This window comes from Bison bison, unplaced genomic scaffold (assembly GCF_000754665.1).
Source record: "Bison bison bison isolate TAMUID 2011002044 unplaced genomic scaffold, Bison_UMD1.0 scf7180017864299, whole genome shotgun sequence".
Lineage (NCBI taxonomy): Eukaryota > Metazoa > Chordata > Mammalia > Artiodactyla > Bovidae > Bison > Bison bison.
The window spans coordinates 1,890,642-1,900,071 of record NW_011494871.1 but is presented as its reverse complement, the minus strand read 5'-3'; the positions used below and the strand labels follow the sequence as shown (position 1 = coordinate 1,900,071).

General features: G+C 40.3%; 1 protein-coding gene across 1 annotated transcript in view; it reads right to left on the bottom strand.

The window, feature by feature from the left end:
• SGCG (sarcoglycan, gamma (35kDa dystrophin-associated glycoprotein)) overlaps positions 1-9,430 on the bottom strand; it is a 31,111-nt gene that overhangs the window by 20,717 nt on the left and 964 nt on the right. The window contains exon 2 of the mRNA XM_010851197.1: positions 2,532-2,726. Within this exon, the coding sequence (XP_010849499.1) occupies positions 2,532-2,726 (195 nt within the window). The remainder of the gene's footprint in view (positions 1-2,531; positions 2,727-9,430) is intronic.

Here is a 9,430-nt window from a genome sequence, read left to right as displayed (position 1 = left end):
TTTAGTTGTTTTTATTCAGTATTCAGTGTTATATTAAATCTTGTGTAAATACAAAGGACTATTTAGGAAATGCAGGTAAGATTTAAATAATCACTTTATGATAAACAGCCAAGAGCACCAGGTGGGCTCACAGTATAACAATGTTCACGCAAAGTCTGTGGGATTAATTGACACGTATTTCTAAGAAAATGCACATCATTATTCTTTCAGGACACACTGACTGAGCGCCAACCACGCTGTAGGATCACACAGTGGCTGGGAGAACGCATGGCCCCTGGTGCCCAGGGGCTGTTACAGTCTTCTGTCTCCAGCAGTTGTGGGGCTGGAGGTGGGGGGCGGGTGGGTGCGTCTCCCTTCTAGGCCTTTCCAGCGTCTTCCTGCTCATCCCCCAGCCTTCCACATAGCAAGGGTCTTTCTGAGGCCAGACAGGACCGTGTAGTCAGGAGGTGTCCCTGACAGACCCTGGGGTGTAAACCTGAGGAGTTCAACTTTCATTCAGTCTCCAAAAAATGTTCATTGCTGCATCTTTTCTCACTGTGACTATCTGGTAAAGTAAAAAACACTCTGCATTAGATGAATTTTTTTTCAAAAAGGACACAAAATATTATTAAAGCATATAAAATTACCCAGCTATCTTGAGAACGTGAAAGTGCCTAAAACAGACTCTGAATTCCTTATAATGACTGATTTTTAGGTTACTAAATTATTCATTCCAATCCCAAAGAAAGGAGATGCCAAAGAATGCTCAAACTACTGCACAATTGCACTCATCTCACACGCAGGCAAAGGAATGCTCAAAATTTTCCAAGCCAGGCTTCAACAGTACGTGAACCATGAACTTTGAGATGTTCAAGCTGAATTTAGAAAAGGTAGAGGAACCAGAGATCAAATTGCTAACATCCGCTGGATCGTGGAAAAAGCAAGAGAGTTCCAGAAAAACATCTACTTCTGCTTGTGAACTATGCCAAAGCCTTTGATTGTGTGGATCACAACACTCTATGGAAAATTCTGAAAGAGATGGGAATATCAGACCACCTGACCTGTCTCCTGAGAAATCTGCATGCAGATCAGGAAGCAATAATTAGAACTGGACATGGAACAATAGACTGGTTCCAAATAGGAAAAGGAGTATGTCAAGGCTATATATTGTCACCCTGCTTATTTAACTTATATGCAGAGCACATCATGAGAAATGCTGGACTGGAAGAAGCACAAGCTGGAATCAAGTTTGCTGGGAGAAATATCAATAACCTCAGATACACAGATGACACCACCCTTATGGCAGAAAATGAAGAAGAACTAAAGAGCCTCTTGATGAAAGCAAAAGAGGAGAGTGAAAAAGTTGGCTTAAAACTCAATGTTCAGAAAACTAAGATCATGGCATCTGGTCCCATCACTTCATGGGAAATAGATGGGGAAACAGTGTCAGACTATTTTTCTGGGCTCCAAAATCACTGCAGATGGTGACTGCAGGCATGAAATTAAAAGATGCTTGCTCCTTGGAATAAAAGTTATGACCAACGTAGACAGCATATTCAAAAGCAGAGACATTACTTTGCCAACAAAGGTCAGTCTAGTCAAAGCTATGGTTTTTCCAGTGGTCATGTATGGATGTGAGAGTTAGACTATAAAGAAAGCTAAGTGCCAAAGAATTGATGCTTTTGAACTGTGGTGTTGGAAAAGACTCTTGAGAGTCCCTTGGACTGCAAGGAGATCCAACCAGTCCATCCTAAAGGAAATCAGTCCTGAATATTCATTGGAAGGACTGATGCTGAAGCTGAAACTCCAATACTTTGGCCACCTGATGAGAAGAAGAACTGACTTGTTGGAAAAGACCCTGATGCTGGGAAAGATTGAAGGCGGGAGGAGGAGGGGATGACAGAGGATGGGATGGTTGGATGGCATCACCAACTCAATGGACATGAGTTTGAGTAAGCTCTGGGAGTTGGTGATGGACAGGGAGGCCTGACGTGCTGTAGTCTATGGGGTTGCAAAGAGTCGGAAATGACTGAGTGACTGAACTGAATTCGTTAGTTACTAAGTTTGCTGTTAAATACTGAAATGTGTACTAGAATTTATTGCATATCAGAATGGGGCTTTTAAAAAATCAAGTAAGTTGCATCTGAATGGTAAATATTTATAAGTTAGTGAAATTAGAAAAAAACAATTTGCAAAATTTTGTTAATGAATTAAAAATCCTTTAAGCAATCATGACACACAATCAACCCCAAACTCAAGATAGCTCCAATTTTCCCACCATGAAAAGATAATGACGAGTGGAAAAACTGCAATGAAAACTCACTGTAAAATCAACACCGTATAATTAGCAGTGAAACTGTTAAAAAAGGTTAAGAAAAGGTAAATGCTATATTACGTTAAATGTTATATGCATTTTTTTTTGCTACTGAGCATTCTATCCAGACAGGAGACAAACACTAACTGCATGGCAGGGAGCTTCTGTTGATGCAATGGGGATGGACTGACAGCACAAACAAGACGAGAACACGATTATCAGGAAAAATATCACTTACTGGGGAAAACCACATAACTCTAAGAATCCAAATGGTAAGAGCAAAATTCACAAGGAGGACGATGAGCAAAAGAAGGACGAACAAATACAGGCAACGCTTTCTCCAGCCATAAATGCCGATTTTGTAGACAGCCTGGTTCTCTGGCCGCTCTATGTGGGTGCCCTCCGTGATCGTGGTGTATTGTTCACGCACCATCTGCCACAGGTAGGAGGTGAAGAGGGGGAGGGGGAAAAGGGGAGGAGGTGGGAAGTGGGAGTGGGGAGAGGGACAAAGGGACAGACAGACAGACAGACAGAGAATTTGTCAATATTGACTGACCATTAGTCCAACAAAACATTTTTTTACCCCAATAACAAATCTCCAAAATTAAGTGATTTTTGAAAAGAGCATTAAAGAATACTTTGAAACATGTCATTGTATTTCAGCCACAGTGATAATCTGTCATTTACCATATTAGATATAACAAATTCATTTGAGATCCAGTGATCATATTTCCAGGGCTTCCAAGGTGGCTCAGTGGTAAAGAACCCACCTGTCAATGCAGGAGATGAGAGTTCAGTCCCTGGCTTGGGAAGATTCCCTGAAGAAGTAAATGGCAACTCACTCCAGTATTCTTGCCTGGGAAATCCCATGGACAGAGGAACATGGTGGGCTATGGAGTCCATGGGATCCCAAAAGAGTTGGACATGACTTAGCGACTACAACAACAATCACATTTTCAGGTCTTATTCAATAAACTCAATACATATACAGCTTTCAAAATTCTGCAGGACTAACTTTGGAATTGAAGCATCAACCTACAACAGTCAAGTGATCAAGTTCTTAAAAGATTCAGTGGGAGGAAAATCAAGCTGGTACCTATAAGTCTTGTGAAAAAAATTCCAGTTCCTCAGTTTTATGCCAATTAGGTTACATCTTCCTTCAGCCATTAAATATTACTCAGAATTTAAAATTAGAATTATCTTTACAAGATACCAATCACACCAACATTTGCTTATAATAAAGGTCCCAAGTACTGACCTACTTCAAGAAAGATCAAAACGTGGATGTGTACAAATGTTTATAAACATCCATCATTTTATGTAAATCAGGGTAAGAGTTTCAGTAACAATTTCCACTTTAGGAAGAGATTTGTAAAAGTTGCTCATTCTCCTCTTTACACACACACACACAAAGAGCGCAGTTTTGTTTAAATTAAAATTAGAAATTATGATGACTTTTCTGATTGTAAAGATAGCAAAATGATGAATCAGAACATAAAGAACTCTCCTCTGAGATTTTTTTATGCATTTACTTTTAGGAATGATTTAAAGATATCCTTATTTAAAATGTCATGGTCTAAAATAATTCTTTAAATCTCTTTCCAACTGAATGGGCATTTCCCCCATGTTCAAACTGATTGTATAAAATAGTGCTGTTCATCACTCAGTATTTTCAAACACTGAAGACTGACAATCTGCATTATTCAAAACCCAAGCAGTTATTAAGTTTCATGAGGGCATTCTTCACTTACTCATCTTTGACTCCTCCAGTTTTTTTTTTTTTTTATATGAGAAAGTCCAGCACCACCCACCCAGGTCTTCAAAGTCTCTGAAGTCATTCTTGCTTCCCCCTTTCCCCTTCAAGCCCCACATCAGCCCCACACCAACTCCACCTTCAGCCTAGATCCTCGGGCTGCCTACTTCCCTCCATTTCCATGGCAACCACTCTGGTGCCAGCCCCTCGAAGTCCCTCATCTTCAGCACTGCAAACCTGTCTCCCTTCCTCCCCTTCTGGAAGCCTCTCTCTACCCAGCGGCAGGAACATGAAATAAAATTCAGTGCCTGTCACTCTACAATGTCAAATCTTCCCATGGCTTTTCCCCACTGAGAACATCGAGGCTCCTCTATCGCCCGCACCCCCAGCCCTACATGAGAGCCTTCGCTCACCTCTTCATCTGCTACCACGGTGCCCCACCTACTTGCAAACAGCCCAGGTGAACCCTCAGGTCAGGACTCACTGTTGGGCATCCTCCCCACCTGACACCCTCTGCTGGCCCCCTCCTCACCTTCAGCACCAGTTCACATGTCATCTCCTCCAAGAAGTCTTCCCTGGACACACTCAATCCCATCATATCACATCATTCTGTTATATTAATTTCAAACACGTGTCATCTAAATAATGGTGGCAAATTCAGACAGTCCATAAAAGATAAGCTCAGAGTCTGAGACTGGATTGGAGGGGTATGGCCAGAGACTCAGAATTCAAAACTATCACATATTTTTTACAATATTGTCAGAGATCAATAAAAACAGCTGTTTTCTAAGCATGAATGTATATACACATTCTCGTACGCACACACATGTATGTCTTCCAATTGTTACATATTTCTATTCCTATATAGAGCTTACTATTGCTGGTGTAAACCTATCACAAACCTAGCTTCATCCAAGATAATCTTATTATCTTTTAGTTTTGGAGGTCACTGTTTGCATCATAACTCACATAATTCCTACATGGTGCCAACATTTAGGAAAACGAAGAGGTCGCCTTGGTAGATGTGACAAAAAGTACATCAATAAGGAAAATTCAACAGTAGATAACTAATGGAGGAAATATTTGCCTTAAAGATAAGACAACGTTAATACCCTTAGAAAGATAAATAAATCAATACAACTTGAGCAAAACCATGCACACACATTAAAGAAACTCAAATGGTTAATACACAGTAAAGGATTCTACTTCACCAGGAAGCACAAACACAAATTCCACAGGCAGTTTTCAAACAGTAAGGGAAATTTAAAAACCGGTCCTAGCCAACATTGGCACACATAAGTGATATCATATGGATATGTTTGAAAAATGGGCATGAAACTCCTCTGCTGTTGAAAGTGAAAATTAACACCATTCCTCTAGAAGGATATTTGGCACTATGTACCGAGAATCTCAAACAGACAGTAATTTCAATTCTAGAAACTTATTCCAAAGAAACAATCAGGAATGAAAATGAAGATTGATGTTTAAAGGTATTTGTTTTACTTTATCTATAATGGTGAATGACTGGAAAGTAAAGGCTTTCTTAGTGGCTCAGTGGTAAAGAATCTGCCTGCCAATGCAGGAGACACGGGAGACCTGGGGTTCGATGATCCCCTGCAAGAGGAAATGGCAACCCACTCCAGTACTCTTGCCTGGAGGATCCCATGGACAGAGAAGCCTGGTGGGCTATACAGTCTGTGGGGTCACAAAAGAGTCAAGACATGACTAAGCAACAACAACAAATAATGTTAAGGTTTAAACATCAGAGTAACTAGTTATTGGATTATTATAACATTACAGAATTAACTGCTTGAAAGCATATATCTTGAATATCCTAGAGAAATGCTAATGGTAGAGTGCTGAATGAAAAACAGAATGTGAAATACATATTAAAATATACACCCATAGAAACAGACTATAAACAAATTTTTAAAATGTTAACAATAATTTCTCTCTATATTCTACCTTTTTCACTTAAAATTGCATTTCCCAAATGTCTTTCTGTATTTTTTCAGATTAAAAAATTTGTATATATCTACCTTTTGCTATATATATTTCTCTGATAATAGAAAAGCTAACAGAAAATTCACTATACCTGTCCCAACTTTATGACTACATTTAGGATGACCAAATAATTTAAAAAATAGTTTTGCTTCATTTTTGGCAAAATTGCTTAGCATGACTATAAAATAAAGCAAAGTACACAACCTGTAGTTATCAATTTCATCCAAAGTCACAATCAATACAATTCTCACCATCACAAAGGCCCCTGCTATAAAATACACACACGCACAGAGAGAGTCACAGGTTACAAGGTCATCAAACTGTTCTCTCGTCTCTACAACAGAACTGACTTTTAAAACAAAATGGCAAGCTGCCATTTTTAAAAAGTTCCTTACAGAATACACCAAACCAACAGAATAAATGCCCTTTAACTAGCTAACATTCCTGATCAGGGAAGAAACCTTTATTTAAATGAAAAAGTAACAAGAGGAAAAAAAACCACACTTTCAGCCACTGTCATACAATTGTTAGGTCATAAAACTGCGGTTTTAAAATGCATGCTTGTTTCTTAGTTCAGTTAGAGACTATTTTAAAGCAGGGCTATGATTATGAAGATGAGCAATTCAAACATGTTTTCTTAGTGTTTTACTCTTGTTTTTATTAAATAAACTCAGAAATCTGAAGCTTTTACCACGTCCTTATGTCATGTTTGACTAAGGAGTAATGGCAATGTCCAGAAGCTGAAGTTAGCAGAAATAAGGCCCAAATAAGGGTGTTTTGTTCTCTGTTTTGTTCACCAGTATATAACCAGCACCTACAGGTTTATAGCTGGACTTGTCCTGCATTTCACACCTTAGTGACCTCATGCTACTTCATTTTCTACCAGGAATGTCTATCCATAAGTACTCTGTATTTCAACAGTGTATTTCAAGATCATGCAAAGTTCTACCTTGATAAATGAGTTGGATTTGGGAAGACGATTGGCATCAGAGAAGGGCTGTTTCTACTCTCACTTTTCAACCATATTTTCTTAGGTATTTCCCTTTCACTATCATATAACACAGACTGAAATCGAGAGTCACACCTGCTTAGTTCTGTGACGTGATGATCGATTCTGTCCACTGAGGAACAAACAGTTTGTCAACTGATCAACTCAAGCGACCTACTAGGCTTCTTGAGAGTGTGTTTCTTCAAAGATGCTGCACATGTAAAACTCGCTGAAAATGTTTCAAGTAAGAGTTAAAACAGTCACAAAGGTGAGGATGGGTTTTAGGTACTGTCTCCACGGCAACGACTTCTTCCTGCTGGTTCTCCCTTGGGGTCTGTTTTCCAGACCTCAGCTGAGGCCATCTTTTGATGTTTTACAGCTCCTCTCTCCCCCTCCATGCCCCTTATCCAATCTTCATGGCAACCAAAGTGACCTCCCACAAGACTAATTCTATCCCAGTGGCTTCAGGATGAAGCACACATGCTTTGGGCACACACAACCCATGGGAATGCCAGCTCCTTCACCAGCATGCACAGCACACCAGCTGGAACAAAGTCAAGTGGACTCAGACACTGTGAAGGACTCTGGGAGAAGTCTCAAGTCTCCTGTAAGTCTGCAGATCACCAAACACTCCTGCATCTATTTCCCAGGAAATTCCCTAAGGCACAGTAAGATGTGAAACAAGAAGTGAGCGTGGAGTCTGGAACAGCAAAGACAGTGGGTAAGGAATTCTACAAAGCTCACACGAACACCACAGAACAATCTGGTCCTGAAGTAGGTCCAGAGAAGAATAAGGCTAGATGCTCCTGAGGTTGAGAAAGGAGGCAGGAAGGAAAGAAGGAAGCAGAGGTGGGTTCTGAAGGTTCCTCACTAGGAAAGCAAAGCCACGGGGGGCGAGCAGTGCTGGGCTCACTTGAGAAGCAGCCATGTAGAAGAGGGAGCTGGGGGAACCCCTCCCAGGTCCCACAAAATGTGCAAAATTAAACAAAATGGGCACCCATTCATAATTTACAATTGTTATTTGATTTTCACCTTCAGTATAGTAGAGTTGGACCACAAAAAAGGCTGAGTGCCAAAGAATTGATGCTTTCAAATTGTGGTGCTGGAGAAGACTCTTGAGAGTCCCTTGGACTGCAAGGAGATCAAACCAGTCAATTCTAAAGGAAACCAGTCCTGAATATTCATTGGGAGGACTGATGCAGAAGCTGAAGCTCTAATCCTTTGGCCACCTGATGCAAAGAGCTGACTCACTGCAAAAGACCCTGATGCTGGGAAGAATTGAAGGCAGAAGGAAAAGGGGACGACAGAGGATGAGATGGTTGGATGGCATCACCGACTCAATGGACATGAGTTTGAGCACTCTGGGAGATAGTGAAGGACAGAGAAGCCTGGTGTGCTGCAGTCCTTGGGGTCACAGAGTCAGACACGACTTAAGTGACTGAAAAACAACAGTAGGAATTTAGTTTAATGACTACAGTGTTTATTTTTTAAAGGACAACACAGAACAGCTTTATTTGCAGCATTTTAGCTGCAAGCTTAGCCAACATATTCAGGAAACTTGGATGTGTTAGTCTTTGGAATTTGATATTTAAATATAGTGAAACACTGCTTTTCATTTGGCTTTGAAAGAAACCTCAGATAAATTCTAGAACCTCTAAGACTAACAACAACTTGAACCACAAGGTGGTAAGTACGCCTCTCTGTATCCATCTCCACAAAACGTTTCCAAGAAAACAAGCAAAACATAAACACAGGGAGTTTTGTAGTTCATTTTGCACTAGTGAGTTACTCCATTCTGCTGGCAAATTTTCCAGCCAGCCAAGCTATTTTTTCCCTATTATCTTCCTTGATGACTTTCTTTAGAAACACGTCCTCCAAAGGCCTATGTTACTTAGGATCCACCAGAAAGAACAGACATTTAACAGGTCAAAGCACAGCACACGTTTACCTCATATTCTACTTACTATACTTTCTGATACATATTTTGAGCAATAGACTATTTTCCCCAGATTTGGGGAGAGAGACATTTTCCCCTTTTTTATTCAAGAAGAGTCGGGCAGCTGAAGCTGGCATTTTGCTTCTGTTTTGCTTATTCTCAATGTATCAAACCACCTGGGCTTTGGTTCTCATGAATTTTACTCTGTTTAAACGTCTTTGACAAAACTATGACAAAATGTAAAGCAAATGTACTTCTACCACAAAAGTTTAAGAGTAGAACTAGAAGTGAAAAGTGAGTGAAAGTGAAAGTGATAGTCGCTCAGTCGTGTCTGACTCTTTCTGACCCCATGGACTGTAGCCCGCCAGGCTCCTCTGTCCATGAAATTCTCCTGGCAAGAACTCTGGAGTGGGTTGCCATTCCCTTCTCCAGGGGATCTTCCCACCCGGGGATCAA